This window comes from Micrasema longulum, unplaced genomic scaffold (assembly GCF_059751315.1).
Source record: "Micrasema longulum isolate JH-2025_06_02 unplaced genomic scaffold, ASM5975131v1 h1tg000049l, whole genome shotgun sequence".
Classification (NCBI taxonomy): domain Eukaryota; kingdom Metazoa; phylum Arthropoda; class Insecta; order Trichoptera; family Brachycentridae; genus Micrasema; species Micrasema longulum.
Window position 1 is genome coordinate 337,989 of NW_028277256.1, and position 20,682 is coordinate 358,670.

The window sequence follows — 20,682 nt, forward strand, 5'->3', positions numbered from 1 at the left end:
CTCACCAAAGAGAACTTGTGACCCCACACACAGAGTAATTTCAAAATCACAAAACTTTAAAAAAACATGGTGCTAATAATGCGATACATAAAAATATAATATATTTTTTAGCTTAATTTAAAAAAAAACCACTGAACTTCCTCATTATTAAATAATACACCCGAATCTCTTTTAACATAGTGGATACGTTGCACGCAGTACCATGAAAAAAAAGTGTACTAAAAAAATAACAATGGTAGATATGTTTTTAGTATTAAAATCAATTCGGTATTTCAAAAGAATTAATTCGTTTACGATTTATTGTACCTTAATTTTATAAAAAAATATAACACAACAAAATAAAAGAGAATCATTATCCGACAGTAGAAATACCCTTTTACACACGTTTGGTACGACATCACTTGAGATATTCCAGAGTCTGCATAATATTATCGGCGTGTCTATCATTTTGCTTTTTTGATAAATTGTTTCTAATGGGAGCTAGAACTATCCGAAAACCCAATAAAGCACCTAGTTTTATCTGCCCTCTTCGGACGTATGGTATACAAATATGATAAATAATTTTAAAGGTACCGACACAGAAACTTTCATTCTTAAAAAAAAAAAACAAATCAATTCAGTTTTGGGGTGTGGAAAATGGGACAGCCAAATGTCGATTTTTGTTGGGCAAAATTAGTCCGACGTGCAGTTGTCTTTTTCACACAGTATCGGGAGGCATTTCCGAGAGTGACAGAAAAAAATGTTTAAATACCTATTCATTAAAATTGTCTGGCATCACGTATCCTCCTTTAATGCCCAGATGTTTTTTTATTTTAATTTTTGTACTGTGTAAAAAGAGGTTCCGGTATATATGACAATACACATAATATAATGTTATATTTATTCAGCACAGCACAGTAGTGCGTTTGAAACTTTGCCATACAATTTAATGCTCTAATTTTTACCGCGTGCAAGAAAACATTTTTGGTATCCAATTTACCGTACTGCTGAAGTTCCTCATTCATAGATATTCCTTTTAAACTGCTGCTGATAGTCATATAATGCCTGGAAAGTTAATTACTCTCCTGCAATAATGTGTTTACAACATTAGACTTTTTAAAACGAAACCACAGAATTATCGAGGTATACAGAGATTTACAGAACCGACGTTCTATGCGCCATGTGCAGATGAGGAAATAATTATGAGATCAGCAATCACAAAGCACAAATAATTGGGAATATACACATGAGACATTACCTTTTTCATTTACAAAAATATTTGGACACAAAGCCCAAAAATTTAATGTGAAATCGACTCCCAAGAAGAACTAAAACATGGTATTCTACAGGGAACAATATTGGGGCCACTTTTGTTTTTCATATACGTGCATAAATGGACTGTGCAGTTTAAAAGTACAAAGAGAAGTATTGTATTATACGGATGACACTTTATCACCATATTTAATAACTGGCAAAAATAAATGCCTAAAAGGGTGCCATAGTGGTCACAATCCTCAGTTGTGAGTTACCGACTAGGAAAAGAGTTTAAAAAAATTGCATAGTCTAAACAAGGAAAAAACCATGTATGTACTTACTTTTTCAGGTTTCCAACAGAAATCCTCCCTCACAAGATTTATCAATACTTGTGTATCTTTATTGAATTACCTAAATATATATGTGGTTGGGCTCTAAGCCACTCATTTACTGTTATTTATAACAGTTTTTCACTGGCAAATACTAAATTCAACTTTTTACCTAGGGTCGCCACTTGAGGAGTGAACATGGTATCCGTGTAGTTGGGGCAGAACCACCAAGTCCACTAAAAGACTTCTTTTCACTAGTAGATAACTATGGAGTATCACAAGGACTTGCAGACAACCTCGTACAGTGTGGATATATGGAGCCCACTCCTATTCAGAGGCAGGCCATTCCCTGCATGCTGGAGGTATGCAATTCAAATATTAATTAAAATATGTAATATAAATATCGTTAAATATCATTTTGGTAGTATGGAAAATTTGTAAGTGCATAAAAAAAAAAATATTATTTATGTATTATCATTACTGGGACAAATGAAGTTGGATGTTCCGAACCGTAGGTTGAGAAACAATAAAGTGCTGTTTCTAGATCAGCATATAATAAATTATGACCTTAATACACCAATGTCCCATTTTTGTCATATTGTACACTCAAGTCAAGATCTGGACTTTTTAAATGAACGCTACATAAATATTTTTATTTATTTCAACAGAGAGGGAAAACATTATTGAGAGGGGATAATGGACATCTAGACATTTAAAGGGCTTATGACCTGTCATTGGTTGGTTTAAGTGGCCACTTACACACTGTGTAACATTCACCATTCTGCCAATGTTTAAACATCAACATTTCCTCAACTCTTCCATCTGTTGACTTTTGTAAAGTAAAGGAGCTGAAACCTTTATTATGTGAGTGAGATTCATCCGGCTGAACCAAATCACCTACTAGGCAATGCCTGAAAACAATTTTCCAATTTTTATACTTCTTCTTTTATTAGTCCATATCTTGTCTTAATGTCTTGTCAATCCTCTGTTGTTATGTCTCTTATACTTGTAATATTACATCTTTTTTACCTTTATAAATGGACGATGTCCGTTAATCAATCAAATAAATACGTTATGTATGTACTATTATTTAACTAAAACATAAAATTAAAATTAGAGATCTACTAACTCTGCTAGTTAAATGCTATTGCCAATTTCTTCACAAGATGGCATCTTCATTTCGCTTTACCACTAGTGCAGTCACCAAACAATCCATGCAAGTTCCTAAAATGTATTATAGTTGAAGTATGGGGCTAGAGAAAAAAGTGTGAACTAAGGCTGAATGCTGTCAAAATGCAATCTCGAAAAAGCTATTCTTATCACTATCAACAGAATTTAAAAGGGGAAGCTGGCTGAGTCGGGTATATAGAATGGGTGGACGACAGAATAGCTAAAACGTTAATTGCGGGGGATACGTTCTGGACATGGCCGCGATAAACGAAATTTCCTGATCAATGGGGGATTTTTCACGGAATTCCATTGGATATTTTTCAGCAGATTCTATGTCTGCACTAGTTATTTCGCCAATCATTTTTAGGTGATACAAGTTTGATAATTTTTTAAACTAATTAAACCGACCTTTGCCTTCTTTAAAAACTTCTCCATTTTGAGGTTTTAAATGATACCAAAGATTTTTGATTTTGTCTTTTTGATGGTCGCACTGTAGACTCGGGCAATTTGAAATCCCTACTTACAACTGCAAATTTACCTCCATCTTCTATAATTTTTTATTATCTTTAGTTTCTTTTCTAAAGTCACTACATTGTAAAAAATATCACGTTATAACAAATCCGCACTGGCCAGATTGCGACCAACGGGGGTTACCTTATCAGTATTAGGAGATGTAGCATTTTAAAGGAAGCGTATGCAAAGATACTGCAGGATAGTGTTCAATCACTCTGCATACCCTTACAGAGAAACAGAGTAATAGCTAGTTATGTGCTGAGGTCTACCATACTAAGTATCATCAAATTATTTTATACTGTCAAAAGTAAATTCTTCGTCTTCCTTGCTATAGACTTATGTGGTTCTCCAGAGAGTTGTTCCTCCTGCAAGGTGGATTCCCAGCTGTCCTTCCATCTTTTAGGAGGTCTTCCATGAGGATGGGTCCCATGAAGCAGCCTCTCCTTTGCTGTCTACTCCATCGTACGATGTCCTCAACCTCACATATCTCTCTTAATCTAATGTTGCTCTCGTGATCTCTGCTATCATCCTCAGTGTCTTCATCTCGGAAGTCCTCAATTCTGGTTCGGTTCTGACTGTGTCTGCCCTTGCTTCAACGCCATATGACATTATTGGTCTTACCATGCTTTATAAATCCTAATCTTAAAAGTAAATTGTGTCTTCAAAAATTATTTATTTAACAGAGTCGCCAAATCTTAGCGTGCGCTCCCACAGGATCCGGTAAGACTGCCGCCTTCATCCTCCCGGTGCTGCATGCCCTGAAGAGCCCCCAGAAGTGGCCCCGAGCCCTGGTGCTTTGCCCCACGAGAGAACTAGCCAAGCAGATCTACAGAGAAGCTTTAAGACTGAGCGCTGGAACTAATATTGTTGTCAATTTCGTGCCAAAGATTAGCCCAGAAAAGATGGACAGCAAAAAGGCTATTCTCAGAAAGACGGGTAAATGCAGTATTTTCATGTAATTCTATTGGCTTTTAATGCACATTGTTGTATGACCGAGATTGGATAGCGAAAAGAATTTATCCTCTTTTCTTAATCAACGCTACATCAAGGAAATTAGACCATTACTAGTTTTAGCCTCTTGAAATCTGAGGCAAACCCGGCCAATGAAAAAACTTCTTTATAAATTATAAAGGTACTAAAAATAAACCAAAACGATAAAAAAATATATTATTCAAATAAATCCTTTACAAAATGATTTATCTTTCATAGGTTTATCTATTAAAATATTTTCTAACAATGTACCTCGTTATTAGTAAAAATTCTTATTATTAAAACCGAAAAAGTTGCATAACCAGTTATATGATGTATTGTCCAGATGCCATTTTGAATAATTAGATTTTCGATAGAAATAATAACCACTAAAATCTGCCAAAATAATGCTATGTGCTGCTTTTGCTGTAAAGGAATACACTAGAGAGTTAAGTATTGAGAAAAAAATTAACACTAGAGGTTAAAAAAGCTGTATTTATAAAAACAGATTCTAGCTATTTTAAAAAATAGTATAATAAAATAATTTTTAGTTTTTTTTTTTTGTTTATTTATAATCAAATTTTACAAAATCATTTTATGTATATACTCCACTTGATGAAAAGTTTTTCAAAATGTGTTATTGATTTTCTTTGTAGATTTATTAATCAGCACACCCAATCGTCTCTGCTTTTTATTAGACCATGACACTTCACCGCTTAATTTAGAAAGGTATATTAAAAATAACTCTTAATAAACATGTGATATTATTTCCATTTGAATCATTTGTTTTAATTGTTTAAACCTTTTCAGAGTAAAATGGCTGATTGTTGATGAAGCAGATAAGCTATTTGAAGGCTCAGAAGGAAACGAATCTGACTTTAGGCCACAGTTGGACAAAGTTATGAAAGCTTGCGGTGAAGATACAAACCTCTCTCTCTTCAGTGCCACCCAAACGCCAACCGTAGTAGACTGGTGTCGACGGAATATGGACCAACTACTTTGCATCACAGTGGGACAAAGGTAAAACAGATTATGTACAATCTCAGAGTAATAATGTGTAACCTAGAGAGGAGCCCAAACGTAGAAAAACAATTGGTCATTATTTGAATGCGAAAAATCACTAGTAAATTATAAACTTTTTTCTTATAGCAAGTAAACTTTATTAATGTAATGTTTGAATTAAATTCTATATTTTATTTTTTATTCCTACTCTGGAACTCTGATTACTGGAACGGAAATTCTATTTGCTTCCTTCGTTCTTTGCTTGTGATAGATACGCAGCCAGCTAGTAGCAAGTACGTGCTGATGATCGGTACGCGCATGGGGTTTATGTTGCTTTTTATCATTTTTTTATAAGGCGATAGTAAAACTCCTCTGCAATTTATCACGGTTATTATTTGAATTAATATTACATTATTGGTATTCTAAATGTTAGGTATTACGACTGATAATTAATTTATTAAACATAATATATTATAAACATTATTTGGTTAAATTTAAGGAAAACAATGGTTCCATGCGTGTAGAGGTACCTTTACATATCGTTACTGACAATTACCTAATTGATCAAAAAACTTAACTATAAAATGTCAGAGTCAAAATTGTCATGCTTATTCTCAGAAATAGGACCAGTAAATATATTCATTATGGATTTAAATATGCCCTCAGAAATAATTGATTTCAACATAAATAATTAGATACATAAAATTTAAAGTGCTAAATATTTGCTGTGTTATTAATATTTTTATTGGTAAATAAAATAATATACAAAACAATCAAAGTCTACAGATATTTCTCAACACCTTTAAAGGTAATATTTTTTTTAATGTATTAGAATTCTCTGTGTAGCTCTCACGTTTTTTTTCTCTGATTTTTAATGTGTTAATTTTTCAGAAATGCAGCCACCGAACTTGTGAAACAAGAGCTACTTTTTGTAGGAAGTGAAAATGGAAAGTTAGTCGCATTTCGGCAGCTAGTACAGCAAGGATTGAAACCACCAGTATTAGGTAAATATCTTCATGTGAAATAAATAAATCCATATTAGTCTGTTCTGCATTACAAATACATAATATATTTCTTTCTTTCATAAAATTATTTGGACGAAAAAAGTTGTGGCTAACTGTGTTTGCTCACCAATCTATGAAGATATATTAGAAAATGCAGAGATATTTTCGATCATTTCATTCATTGTATCTAATGTTAGTCATACGATGACTAAAGACTAATTGCACCGTAAAATGTTAAGATTTAAAAGTTAAATAATTGTTACGTTTTTTATCAAAAAGTAAGATAAACAATTTGTTTGGTCCATTTTGACCAAATTGTAAAAATTATTCAACTTTAAACATGTTTTGAACCTTCACTTTCTAAAGTGCAACTTGCCCTAACTTAACTATGAAAGTAAGTATAGTATGCTTATTTTAAATTCCAGTAACAACTTAAATCTCCTTGTATCCATATGTTCTTTATAATATGTGTGTATTAACATCATTTTTGACAGTTTTTGTGCAGAGCAAGGACAGGGCAAAACAGCTTTTCAAGGAATTGTTATATGATGGTATCAATGTTGATGTGATCCATGCAGACAGAACACAATTACAGGTATTTAATAAATTCTTATATGTACATTCTGTATTTTTAAAATTATTTTCAGAAAAAAATAAACATTTTAATTGGCTCTCTTCCTTCCGCAAACACCTTAAACCACTGAAGCAAAACCTGATCTCACACTGTTGCTTGACATTCATCTCACTCATTGTAAAAACGCACAAGCAAAACCCGTTTCACTAAAACAAGGGCTATGGACAACCAATGTGACCCTAGCGAGATCCAACTTGAACTCGTTTAGCTGCCCACCCTACTTAATTTACACACCTTAACCAGTACTTAAGTAAATTGAAGAACTCTGTATTATGTATAACTTAGTAATATGTATTTGTGTTTGATTTTTACAGAGGGACAATGTTGTAAAATGTTTCCGCCTTGGCAAAATATGGGTGCTCATATGTACTGAGCTAATGGGACGTGGTATTGATTTCCGTGGAGTTAATCTAGTTATTAACTATGATTTTCCTCCAAGTTCCATTTCCTATGTACACAGGTAATATACTATGCATAAGATGTGTTAAATATAGAAAACAAATACCTCTTTTAGCGCCTGATACCAGCGCCGGATCTAACGGAATCTAGCGCCCCGTCACTTACTGAAAAGACACAAAAATATTCACGTATGTAAATTCATTACATACGTGAATAACCTTTAAAGCAAGTGACTGGTTCTTTATGCCAACTGAACCTATGGTAGCTTCAGCTCTGCCTGACACTTCATAATAAATCCTCGTTTTTAAGCAAATTTGAATAAAAAATGTTTTAATAACTACCTCAACCAAAAAAAACCTATATTGTACATATATTTTTACAATTCTTCGCATGTTTTTCGTGTCAAAATATTTTCCAACGGGTTGAGAGTTCAAAATTGTTATTTTAAAAATTGTCTTAATCATAAAACATTAATAAGAAGAAATTGTATTGTTATGATGACCTCTGTGGTGTAGTGGTTAAGACGCTTGACTCACCCACGGAAGGTTCCGGGTTCGATTCTCGGTGAGACCAAAAAAAAAGTGATTTACCTCAAGCCTGCGTATCCTGTGCTTGTAATTTACCACTGTAATTGGGCCTCCTAGCTTGTGCAAAAAACTAAACATATGTTTCTGTATTTAATCTGTTATTTAACAGAGATAAAAATTAAATTAAAATCAACACTACAGGATTGGTCGAGCAGGAAGAGCAGGACAAACTGGAAGAGCAGTCACTTTTTTCACACAAGATGATGTTCCGAATTTAAAAAGGTATTCTCTAAATAATTCTGATAAATTATTACTTTATTTTAGTACTTACCAGACATCTATACTCGGTATATCTTCCGGATTGACTCACTTATTCAGGTGTAACTTGGAAACCAATTACTCATTGGCGTTAGCATCTACTAGATGTCAATACTTGGTAGTGACGAGTCACGTTATTATTTACTCATGTATAATTAGCAACCCTTCCATTCTATGAATTTTCGGACCACTCTTCGTAATTCAATCTATTCCCCTTTCTAAAGGGGTGTTAATCATTATTACAATGGGGACTTATTATTTTCTCTGAGAAAAATAATCCCTGCATTGTTTAGTGAATTGGTCAACTGACTAGCAATCAGAAAAACCGAGGTAGGAGTCCTGAAGTAAAAAAAATAAACTCTTGATTTGGTTATAACATCGGTTATGAAATTCTCAAAGCTATTTACAATAAAATTGTGGCCCTATTTGATGGCGGTTTATCGACACATTATTTTTTCAAACAGCATAGTGGTGGTGATGAGGCAGTCGGGATGTGATGTTCCAGAGTATATGTTAACCCTTAAGCAGACCAGGAAAAATAGAAAACAACTTCTTAAATATGCTCCCAAGAGACAAGATATATCCACCGAACTACCAGAACGAAGAGGCATGAAGTAAGGAAAATATTACATATATTTTTTAAAAACTTAAATAAGTTTGTAAGTAATAATTCTTGATGGAAGTTCATTGTAATTTATTATAAAAATAAAAGACGAGTGATACTTTAATCCACAAATTTGGAATATTCAGTGACCGGTAAGTTTGGAATATCCAGTTCAATGTATTTATACAAAACGGAGGTAAGGATAGAGAATTCAAAATTACAATAAAAGTAAATTAAATAACGTTATTTTTATCTCAAGGATCATTATCAATTTTTTTTCGGGTTAACTAATGAGTTGATATAATGCTATTTTAATGAGTTTAAGTATTTTATTTAAGGATGGGACACTAAAAATAAAATACTTAAACTCAATTTTTTTTCGGGTTAACTAATGAGTTGATATAATGCTATTTTAATGAGTTTAAGTATTTTATTTTTAGTGTCCCATCCTTAAATAAAATACTTAAACTCATTAAAATAGCATTATATCAACTCATTAGTTAACCTGAACATTTTTTGATAATGATCCTTATGATAAAAATAACATTATTTAATTTACTTTCATTGTAATATTGAATTCTCATCCTTACCTCTGTTTTGTATAAATACATTGAACTCCTTAATAAAGATACCAGTCTCGAAGATGAAACCGGTCACTGGATATTCCAAATTTGTGGATTAAAGTATCACTCGTCCTATAATAGATATATGTTTTACTTTAATTGAAGCGTAAGACTAGATCACTTTACCATCCATAAAACACAAATGATCCGGATACACTGCGATTGGAGCACCAATGCAGTGCCCTATGCATCACATATGCGGATAGGGAAATTATGATGCTATTTTTGTGATTTAGTGCAGCGTTTTCCAACCTTTTTAAGCCTGCAGCGGACTGGTGAAAATAGAAGAAAAAATAGGGTCTTTCACATTTTTTTATTTTCAAATTAGCAAAAAATTACAATGGTGACGGTATTAATATTTTTTTTGTGTGAAATTGGATAAATTTTCTACAAAGGTTTAAAATACATATGCATAATTTGAATTTCTTCTTTTTTTTAATAAATATTTGCGTTCTTATGGTTTACCTAAATGTTTCATTTTGAGAGCCATGTTCAATGAGTTGTAAAGAACTCATTATTAGAAAATGGGATCAAGTTGGAGTTGAGTGGGATCCGAACCACGGCCCTTTGAGCCTCGAGTCCGAGACACTAGCCACGGGACTACAACCTGATCAATTAATTAACGAGTTACTCAAGAACGAGATGTTACAGCCTCTGTGGGATAAACGGCACATATGACGTTTTGGCGCCAAACTTGAACGCAATGTTTATTTGAAGGGCAGTCGGCGCAGGACGACAAGTATTTCTGCGGCCCGGCGGGAAATCTCAACAGACTGGTGGCAGTTAGGAAACGCTGATTTAGTGTGTAAAAAAGATTTTGTAAAATATATTAATTTTTTTACTTTGTAAATAATATGTTCCCTTTCCTTAGACGAAAATTTGGGGACAAACAAGACAACAAGGACTCCAAAAAACGAAAAACAAGTGACTCTGGAAATCCTAATAAGGAAGAAAATATGAAACCTAGAAAAGTTATTGCCAAGAAGAAACCGCAGTTTATGAAGAAGGCTCTCGGAAATAAAAAGAAAGACAATGAAAAACGTGCAACCAAGAATAAGAAATTTAAAGGCAGTAAAAATAAATTTCATAAAAAAGGAATGAAATAATTAGCTATTATTATTTTATGTATGTGAAAAATAAATATACATAATATTCTAAATAAAAATGTTTTTTCATTATCACATTTATTACGACTTGCATTTTAGAATAAAACTATTTACATATAAATTACATTGTGAATGTAAAACAAGTAAATTCATAAACAAAATGTATATTATTATTCTTTAGATATTAGAGGTATGAACCTAACATTTTTTGGATATAATACAAAACTGACAATAATTTAAATGATATTCAAATATTTACAACAGATTTTATTACCACTATGTAAACACTTTTTTGCAGAAATATATTATAGCAAAACCCCTAAATTACATTCTTCAAGGGACCGACAAAAAAAATGTGAATGGAGGGAAAATGCAAACTGAGGGTAGAGAAAAAAATACATTTAGTAAATGATTTTTTATTAGAAAAGTTATGGAACGATGTTTGAACCATTTTTAATAGCATTTTCATAAATAATAACATGTCCGTAAACCACAATAATCCGTCTTTAAAATTACAACTAAAACATGAAAATGGCGGCAATAAATGTTCGTAAAACACAATAAACTGTCTTTGAAACTTTGAAGTTACAAATTTCTCATACCAATAACTTGGTATAACGATAGAGACTAACTTCAGACCTGCTTCAGACTCTTGGGCTGTCAATTTTCGGCATGGATTGCAAAATTCTTTGATGTTAATTGTTGGGGGAAAAAACGTAAAAATGGGTTTTAAATGTACTAAAAAATACAAAATATAATAATGGGACTTAAATAATGAGTTTCAGTTCCAAAGAAAATTTTATATTAAACATGTTTTCTTACACGCAGTAAAAATTTAATTGTACAGCAAAGTTTATCTAAATTGCATGAAAAAATTCATGCGAATGAACTACTTTAAACGACATCAAAAGTTCTTTTTAATCAACCAGTTAATAGTGTTGCGATAGATTTCCGGTTTCCGGGAAACCAACCAGGACAACTCACTGAAGAGTATAGTAATGAGGTCACGCTTAGTAGAGTATTTAAAAAGTTATCAAGCTTTAAAAAATCGTAGCGATACAAAAAAATAAAAAAATTGGCCTAGTTTAATAGTCTATTAACAAATAAAAAAAACCACTGAACTTCCTCATTGTAAATGGTGAGTAAACACAAATTGTGGGGACATCATTTCGGGGTTTCACTGAACATAATATATGTGTATTTTTACTCAGCGTACAGTCTAGATGTGAAATTATGTGACCTCAAGAGGTCACATAATTTCGGAGGCTTAAAAGCCTAAATTTGGGATATAAATTACATAATATTTCATTTAAATTTATGTAAAATGTAAAAAATCTTTTTTGCTCTCTTGTAAAAATTATTCTTTCATTTTGGCCTTGCGCCCTTTATACGTATAAAACAAACATTTTGTGGTAAATAGATTGTGATAATAAACTGTAATAGCATTTTCATCAAACATGATGTAGAATTATTCTCCATTTAGCCAGTCATTTTTTAATATTTTTTTTGTACAAAATAAATATTTGCGTTCTAATAATTTAACCAAATATTTTAATTTTGGGGGCCATTTTTAATGAGTTGTAGATAACTCGGTTATTTGAAAATGGGAAACGAGTTGGGTTAGAGTGGGGTTCGAACCTCAGATCTTTGATTCGTGAGCCTGCAACATTAGCCACGGGACTACAGCCCGAATAATTCGATAAAATCCGATTGATACATTTTAAAACAGTCAAGATACAATATTACAAATTTATTTATCTGTTTTGGCACTAGCAATGTAGCGATACTGCATAACACAAAAATGTTGCATATTATATCAGTTGTGTGAATACTAATTAAATTGTGTATCAAATAAAATATATGTACATATAATATGTTATATGTATATAAAATCAGTACAAAAATACATTAAAATATACTCATCACATTCAACAGGACTATAATAACATTAATGTATAAAATATTTCTAATTCTAATTATATAACATTAATTTGAAAACTAGAAGGCCACTGTTAGATTGAGGTATATACTTTAATAAAAATATTTATATGTATATTTTTTAAAAATATTGTTAGCAAATTTTATGTATTATATGTAAATATAAATTTTCTAAGGCACTAATTGTTTAGCCATTCACTTACTTACGTACATAACACTATGTTAATTTAAAATAAAAACTATGTAACATCGATATTCACAGTAAATCATTTCACAATTGAGCCTAACGAAAAGAAAAAAGAATACAGAAAAACTTGTTGAAAAAAGTGCACAAAATAATGCTTTTATCCTAATACATGTATTATGATATAATGTACACTTATTTTTAATTTTATATATAGTGATTCTATATTTTTGTGCAAATTTTCATAGGAACATAAAAATATAATTCAACATTCTCAACTTCATCCTTCTTATTTCTCATTCTTCATTATATACCCATTTATCATGTGCAAATTTTCAGAGGAACAATTTTTATTACTAATATTTAAAGCATTAACTTTGTGGTCAAATATTTTACTAAATGTTATTAAATATTTGTATACATTTGAGACATACTGTGTATAGTTGGTTTTGCATGTTGGTTTAATCGGTGTCCTGATAAAGAAACGGGTACGATTCGAAACCGGTAGACATAGAAAAGTCAGCAAGTGGTTATATGCAAATATTTAATAACATTTAGGAACAATTTTTACTTTAATCAAAGTTATAATTAATGTAAGAACACTGACGTGAATGAGGAAGTACGGGGAATTGGATGAAAAAAAAATTAACTACTTTGAATGATGTCACTAGTTCTTCCGAATCAACGTGTTGTGATAGATTTAGATAGAAGCTAGTTTACCAATCGGCAGAACTCACCAAAGAGAACTTGTGACCCCACACACAGAGTAATTTCAAAATCACAAAACTTTAAAAAAACATGGTGCTAATAATGCGATACATAAAAATATAATATATTTTTTAGCTTAATTTAAAAAAAAACCACTGAACTTCCTCATTATTAAATAATACACCCGAATCTCTTTTAACATAGTGGATACGTTGCACGCAGTACCATGAAAAAAAAGTGTACTAAAAAAATAACAATGGTAGATATGTTTTTAGTATTAAAATCAATTCGGTATTTCAAAAGAATTAATTCGTTTACGATTTATTGTACCTTAATTTTATAAAAAAATATAACACAACAAAATAAAAGAGAATCATTATCCGACAGTAGAAATACCCTTTTACACACGTTTGGTACGACATCACTTGAGATATTCCAGAGTCTGCATAATATTATCGGCGTGTCTATCATTTTGCTTTTTTGATAAATTGTTTCTAATGGGAGCTAGAACTATCCGAAAACCCAATAAAGCACCTAGTTTTATCTGCCCTCTTCGGACGTATGGTATACAAATATGATAAATAATTTTAAAGGTACCGACACAGAAACTTTCATTCTTAAAAAAAAAAAACAAATCAATTCAGTTTTGGGGTGTGGAAAATGGGACAGCCAAATGTCGATTTTTGTTGGGCAAAATTAGTCCGACGTGCAGTTGTCTTTTTCACACAGTATCGGGAGGCATTTCCGAGAGTGACAGAAAAAAATGTTTAAATACCTATTCATTAAAATTGTCTGGCATCACGTATCCTCCTTTAATGCCCAGATGTTTTTTTATTTTAATTTTTGTACTGTGTAAAAAGAGGTTCCGGTATATATGACAATACACATAATATAATGTTATATTTATTCAGCACAGAGAGCAAGCACATACATATATTTTTAAAGATTAATTTATTTACAATTAAAATTTTTGTATTTATTTATTCATGCATATTTATTCATCATTCAATATTAAAATTGTACATATTTTGCTTGTACGATATTTCACAGAAATTGTAATCTCTAACACCACAAAATGGCTGTAAAAATCATATGATACACAAAATTATTTTGTGAAAAAAATCATTTATGTAATAATTTACATACTTGCATCATTATGGCCATTAGGCCTTTTTAAATTAAATAATAACAAGATATATACATGAACATTTAATTGACTTTTCAAAAGGCAAAATCCTATAGTTAGAAAAATCTTTGTAACTATCAACGGATTCCATCAATTGGATATAATATAAGCTCTGCATCGATATAATATAAGATATGTCTTAATATTTAGGATACTATAGAATTTTATGTATTTCATATAAGTTTTATTTTAAACAAGTATAGATTAAAATTGTACATCAATTTTGAACGTAAAAAGATTATTTATTGAGTAAGAAATGAAATGTAATTTGTTTTTCTTAAAACCAGTAATTTTGGCTCAATTCGGACCAATGCAGACGTTTGCTAATTATTTATCTGTTATCAGAAAACATATTAATGGTTAAATCGTCAGGTTTCTGAAACAAATTGGTAACTACATTTTACTAGTTGTGAGATATCGCAATTTTAAAGCTCATCTCAAATAAAAAATTAGTTCTAAAATATGACACATTTAAAAAAATAAAAAAATAACAAATATTATTTAATGCAAGTTGTGAAGAAATCAAATTCTCTGGAAATTTGTAGGTACCAAATTGTGCCAGAAACCCGGCGATTTAAGGTTATTTTTGCCTCTGGCGAATCTCAAATGTACAGATCATTGTGGCAAATATTTATCTTAATTTCAGTCTGTTTGTCTCACTCACACAACCAATCGCAGGGCAGCTTTGGCATTTTACTGGCGGGCCATGGCAAGTAGCCTGCACTTTTAAACACCCAGTAGTCATACGATACCTTAGTTACCAGCCCAAGAAGAAGGAGGATTTCTAGAGCGATAACGTAGAAGATATAGTCAGTCCAATCTCGCTGCTGTTGACACATTTTGCTTTCGACTAGTTCGATAACTCTTACCGGAGTATTCTCGCAATATATCTGTTCGTAGTCCGGAATGTATTTTACTTTGTCGATCAACCAGACCTGAGGTGAAAGATAAAGAGTAAACAAAAAATAGTTATCAAGATAATCTCTTTATTTTATATATGTGTAGAGAATTTTAAAGGCTTTGTAATCATTAAATTAAGTGTTTTTTTTATTTATTTGTTTTATTGCAACTAAGCCAAAAAAAAATCAAAATATTTTTATAGTGCTATGATATCTATGATGCTATGAAGTTTTGTAATTTTGAAATTACACCACGTGTGATGTCACAAGTTCTGATGATTGGTCAGTTGGCTTCCTTTAACCAGAAATCTATCACAACACAATCATTGGTTGATTCGGAAGAATTAGTGACATCAAATTAGTTAGTTTTTATAAAAATCATTTTTATTTTTTTATATATTTTCAATAAACTTCAGCATACAATTAAATGCTGTAATTTTTATAGCGCGTAAGAAAACATTTTTTATATCCAATTTCCTGTAACACTGAACTTCCTCATTAGTAAAGAATTCACTTCTTTCTTTTCCTTAATCCATTAAACTTCATTACATAGATAATAATGTACTTCTGAGAAGGAATGTGAAAATCATGATCATCATTTCAAAAAACTTTATTTTATAAGTTGATTGATTATCCATTCGACCCAAAAACATAAAATATATCATTAAAATAATTTATTCATGCAAATTACCTTTAATTCTTTAGCTGATGTACAGTCACAGTGCAAATAATTATTAGCCAAATGAATAGTTCTAGTGTACCAATTTCTATCAAAGGTATTAGAGAGAATGTATGTGGGAATCTGTAAGTAAAAAAAGGGTTTATTATATAATAAGTCAATTTGAATGTGTTATGGAAAATAATAGGCCATGGAAACTGTAAATGTTTTTTATCTATTCAATTTTAAAAGTTAAACCAAATTTACTAAACCCAATACACTTGAATAAAAAAGTGTTCGACGCATCCATACTCCCTGTTCTCACCTATGGGTTCGAAACGTCACCCATTGGCCATTAATAAAAGAATTATACACAAGCTTAAGGGTGATGCAAAGAGTGATGAAAAAAAGAATGTTAATCTCAGAGATCGCAAGATGAATCGGTGGATTAGGGAAAACCATTGGGTAGCTGAAATAAAATCGGGCGGGTCATGTTTCTCAGATGTCAGATGGACAAAAAGTGATGGACTAGAGGCCAAGAACAGAATGCAGAAGTGTGGGGAGGCCCCAGACCAGATAGTCCGACGACGTCAGAAGAGTTAGAGGTCCAAAGTGGCAAAGGGTGGCAGCTAACAGGTAATTGTGGAGGTCTAAATGGGAGGCCTTTCTTCAACGCGGGACTCAAGAAGAAGGCTGAGTAAAGTAAACCAAATTACTCTGGTTTTATACTTACAGATTTGAGTTTGTTAGCTCTGAGAGAGAGAACCATGAAATTGTCGATAAACTTTGTTCCTTCAAGTTCCATGATAGACTGGATATTGTTATAATCAGCGTGAAGTACCCGCATTTGTTCATAGGAAGGATGATCTGACAGAGGTGCGAGAGAAGTTATCTGGAAATAAAGTTAATAAAGTGCTCTCAAAATATGAATGTAACAAAAACGAGCGAAACATAAAATCGTGTAGCCTAAGCCATTATTTAAAACAATATTATATGTTGTTCCTTTTCGAACTTCCATTGTTAATTGTGTGCAGAACGTCAAACAGCGTTATAAACGGTTTTAGAACTCTCCTCCCTGTATTTGAAATAGGGGTCAGTGCTATAATATATAAGCTCCTGACGTCGTAGTTTTCGTCCTCCAGGCCCAGGTCTTTGAAGAGCCTGGCTACTGTGTGAGGGCGAGAGTTCTCATTTGTTTAGACTGTTTATTTTCCACTGTAGTAGATCACCGCAGCTAAATAACGGCACTCACTGCTCACTTTAATTAAGGTGATATCTCTAGTATCATTAAGACGGCCGTCTTACCATAGCTTGACATCATAGTGTTTTTATATTTTGTTACAAATCAGAGCAATAACTTACATTATTATAAGATACATTAAGCTGAATGGTGTTGGGCGGTAGCTTGTGTGGAAGTTCCTTGAGTTGACGATTGGAGCAGTCTACACCGACAGAAAAGGTGGTCGGTTTCCCTTGCACTATGTCCACTCGGACCATGTCACAGGAACACTTCACTACACCTGACGACACTTCCGGGCAGTCATTCTTGAGCTGAAACAAACATTTTAAAGAAAATATCTCATAAGCAGATAAAATGCTTTTGTGTTAATTCACCAATAAATAAAATATAAATATGTATATTTTTTTATTTAAAAAAAATAATGGGCTCACAAATAAACATGACAGTACAGGTATTCAAAGGTTTCATAAGTCTATGTTAATGTGTTAGTGCCTGTCAGTGAACCAAGTAAACATACAAAGTTGGTTTGTGTTACTAGACACACTAGAAAATTTTATTTCAAAACTTGCCTGCACACATAAGCAAAGGTTTACTAAAAATTTGAATGAACTGTACATGCCTGCCCAAATTTTTCTTATCTTTTAACTCTTAAAAGGTTGTGCTAAAAAAATCCTTCGGGCGCGGTGCTGTAACATTGTGCTACATCAAGAAAAAGATGGAATATTCTGAAGTTTACGCATTTGAAAAAAAAACATAGAGATATACTGTTTAATAATTCCTTTTCCATAATTTATAAAAATAATAGTAAAATTTAGGCCTGTTATAGCAAAATAAATAAAAAATCATAAATACGCCGGTTATTTAACAAGCGTGCACTCCCGCTCGCTGTCAATAACCAACCGAATAACGAATGTGAAAACTTACACGGCTGATGTTGTCTTTGTCTTACGCATGGTACAAGTATCTATCGTGCTATCTAGGTGTTGTTGTCTCTTTAACACAAACACCGGCCACAGAGCAGCGTCTCTGTCTTCCTGTTATAAGTTCTATCTTCGTGCTCTCTCTTGTTGGTGTCACTTTATTTTTATTTTATTTTATTTATTGGGGATATCAACAGTAATACATGTAACAAGAATACAACAAATAAAATATACAGAGAATAAAACCAATGACAGATATCCACAGAAATACATTAAATACACGTACAATACATACTAGTGTGTTTGTGTGAGTGTAAGTGAGTGAGAGGGTGGGTGTTATATTGGAATGAGGGTGGACATGTGTGTAAATATTGCACAAGTGTCAAGTGTCGAAAATATAAATATATTTAAAATATTAAGAATTAGAGATAAAATATAATAAAATAAAATAAGATAAAATAAGACTTTATTATTGAAACTAAGTACAAGACAAAAAAGTATGTTTTAAGACGCGCATTTTAAATGTTATTTTTTTACAATCAAATGGATCAATAAGGGGAAAGTTAAAATTATATTCACTAGCAAAACGTATAAGTATAAGTGGAGAGTTCTGGGCATAGTTCGTACGAACTGCTGGCAGATGAAATAGAGAGCTCGACGTTTCATTGATATAATAATTCTTCGCATAGCAAGGATAAATATTTTGTATTAAAATCCTGCATATTTATACAAATTTTACTTTCCAAATCCGGTATAAAAATTACGAAATAAAGATTACAAAAAATACAACTTCACCTTATAAAAAAATAAGAGAGATATATCAAGTCTAGTATCCTATGTGGACTTGTGTTGCACCACGGCCACACATGAGTTTTGTAGTACACCGGAATCCTATTTAACATGGCTAATAAATTCCAAGCAATACCGAGTAAAAAAAAACATGTAAGGAAAGTATATTAAAATATAAAATATGGGTGGATCTTGCATATAAATTAATTCAGAATATTAAAAAATAAAATTTCATTGGTGTATCTTAATTTTATTTTGAAAATTTATTTTAATAAGAGATGGCAAAGATTATCACTATCATTATCCAACAATTGATGTTCCAATTTACGTTCATTTAATACATAGTGGACCTTACTAATTAACTCGGGGTAAAAATACGCCTAAGTATAGTGGTATATTACATATATCCTCTCCCTCATTCATTCACGCATACACACATTCACATACACATGAATACAAACGTCACACAAATACAATTACTAAACTTCTTTTCTTAAATATTATGTGTCATTATATTTACAGTGGATTTTTTTAATTGGCTTTAGCATTGTTAAGATTTTTCTACTTATTTTGTTTATGTAATAGCTGTAAAAATCCCAAATCAAATAAAATAAATAAATAAATAAATATTTCTAATGATATATTCCCACCCAAATTATACCACTGTACTTAGGTGTAACCTTATGCCAAGTTTATGAGTAAGGCCCAGTTTACATCACTTGTGATAAACAGAGCCTTCCATATTTAGATTTAGATTTTAGATCTCTCTACGCCTATTGAGTAGTGTAGGTAAGTCCAAAAATGGATATGCAGTATTACTGTTTGAAAAAAACTTAAATTTTTTGCACTGTGTTATTTTGAAACCATGTCAAACGGGAGTCCCGTGTATTAGCAATGTTAAAACTGACAAAAAATATTGATTAAATAATGTATTTACCTCATGTATGACTTCCACCTGCCTTATAGGAACCAGTTCAGTTGTGTTGAACCAGTGAAAGGTTTTGGAAGATGTGCAAAATGTTGTATTCACATTAATGAAGTTTAAATGGCCATGATATCTCTCAAGAGCATCCAGCACACTCCGACAAAGCATTTCATTGTTACCTGAAATTCATTATATTTCAAATACGACAATATATTAACACAGTAAAAAAATATCATTAGAAAATATTTAATGAAGATAAATACATATACATGTAGACTTAGGAGTTTATAATAAATTTAAAGATTTAAGTTTACAGCTGATGTAAAAAATATTATCTAAAAAGATTCTTCTCTTTTCACATCCACTCCTAAGTGGAGCATGTGGACACCACTAGATGCCTCCTGGAGACCCTATCGCCAGCCAGCACTCTCGCATCGTTCCGCATCAATCCGGCTTCCCTCAGTTCGGTCGAATAAAGCTGAAAGATCATCATCGATGGCCATCTAGGACAGAGGGAGCCCGCAGGTGTAAAGAAGAGGCAACTTGGGTTAAGGCTCTCCTGAAGCATCCGCAGCGCGTGTCCATGCCAGATCCACTGTCGCACCCTCAAAATGCTCGAGTCTTGTACGTCTGTTTTCAGATTTCAATGTTAGTAATGAAATCTAACCATCTTATACCTAATATTCTCCTCAAGCACATGCTATCAACACTCAGGAGTAGTGAATTTTGGTAAGGTACCAGGATACTGGCATTAAACAAGAGATGAAAACATTTTCCATGATAAAAAGTCCATTATTTAATTAC

At 32.0% G+C, this 20,682-nt stretch overlaps 2 protein-coding genes across 3 annotated transcripts in view; one reads left to right on the forward strand and one right to left on the reverse strand.

Moving 5' to 3' along the window:
• The first annotated feature begins 1,744 nt into the window (after positions 1-1,744).
• LOC148285176 (putative ATP-dependent RNA helicase DDX52) lies at positions 1,745-11,525 on the forward strand. The gene is made up of 10 exons (XM_088229038.1): positions 1,745-1,924; positions 3,929-4,181; positions 4,871-4,943; positions 5,025-5,234; positions 6,108-6,220; positions 6,715-6,815; positions 7,169-7,314; positions 7,982-8,062; positions 8,563-8,712; positions 10,197-11,525. Exons 1-10 carry the CDS (start codon positions 1,877-1,879, stop codon positions 10,429-10,431), a joined length of 1,410 nt encoding a protein of 469 aa, XP_088085164.1. The 5' UTR covers positions 1,745-1,876; the 3' UTR covers positions 10,432-11,525.
• The window catches only part of hfw (leucine-rich repeat domain-containing protein hfw), a 28,471-nt gene continuing 18,620 nt past the window's right edge, over positions 10,832-20,682 (reverse strand). For both annotated transcript variants that reach the window (XM_088229025.1, XM_088229017.1), the window contains exons 5-9: positions 19,891-20,057; positions 17,367-17,555; positions 16,738-16,896; positions 16,038-16,148; positions 10,832-15,382 (exon numbers count right to left, since the gene is read on the reverse strand). In XM_088229025.1, the coding sequence (XP_088085151.1) occupies positions 15,104-15,382; positions 16,038-16,148; positions 16,738-16,896; positions 17,367-17,555; positions 19,891-20,057 (905 nt within the window). In that variant the 3' untranslated portion in view covers positions 10,832-15,103. The remainder of the gene's footprint in view (positions 15,383-16,037; positions 16,149-16,737; positions 16,897-17,366; positions 17,556-19,890; positions 20,058-20,682) is intronic.

Excerpts from the sequence above, each read along its gene's own strand:
- LOC148285176 (XM_088229038.1), top strand. The coding sequence starts at position 1,877 with ATGGAGCCCACTCCTATTCAGAGGCAGGCCATTCCCTGCATGCTGGAG. Across the intron at positions 1,925-3,928 it reads CCATTCCCTGCATGCTGGAG|AGTCGCCAAATCTTAGCGTG; the intron begins GTATGCAATTCA and ends TTTATTTAACAG. Across the intron at positions 6,221-6,714 it reads ATTGAAACCACCAGTATTAG|TTTTTGTGCAGAGCAAGGAC; the intron begins GTAAATATCTTC and ends CATTTTTGACAG.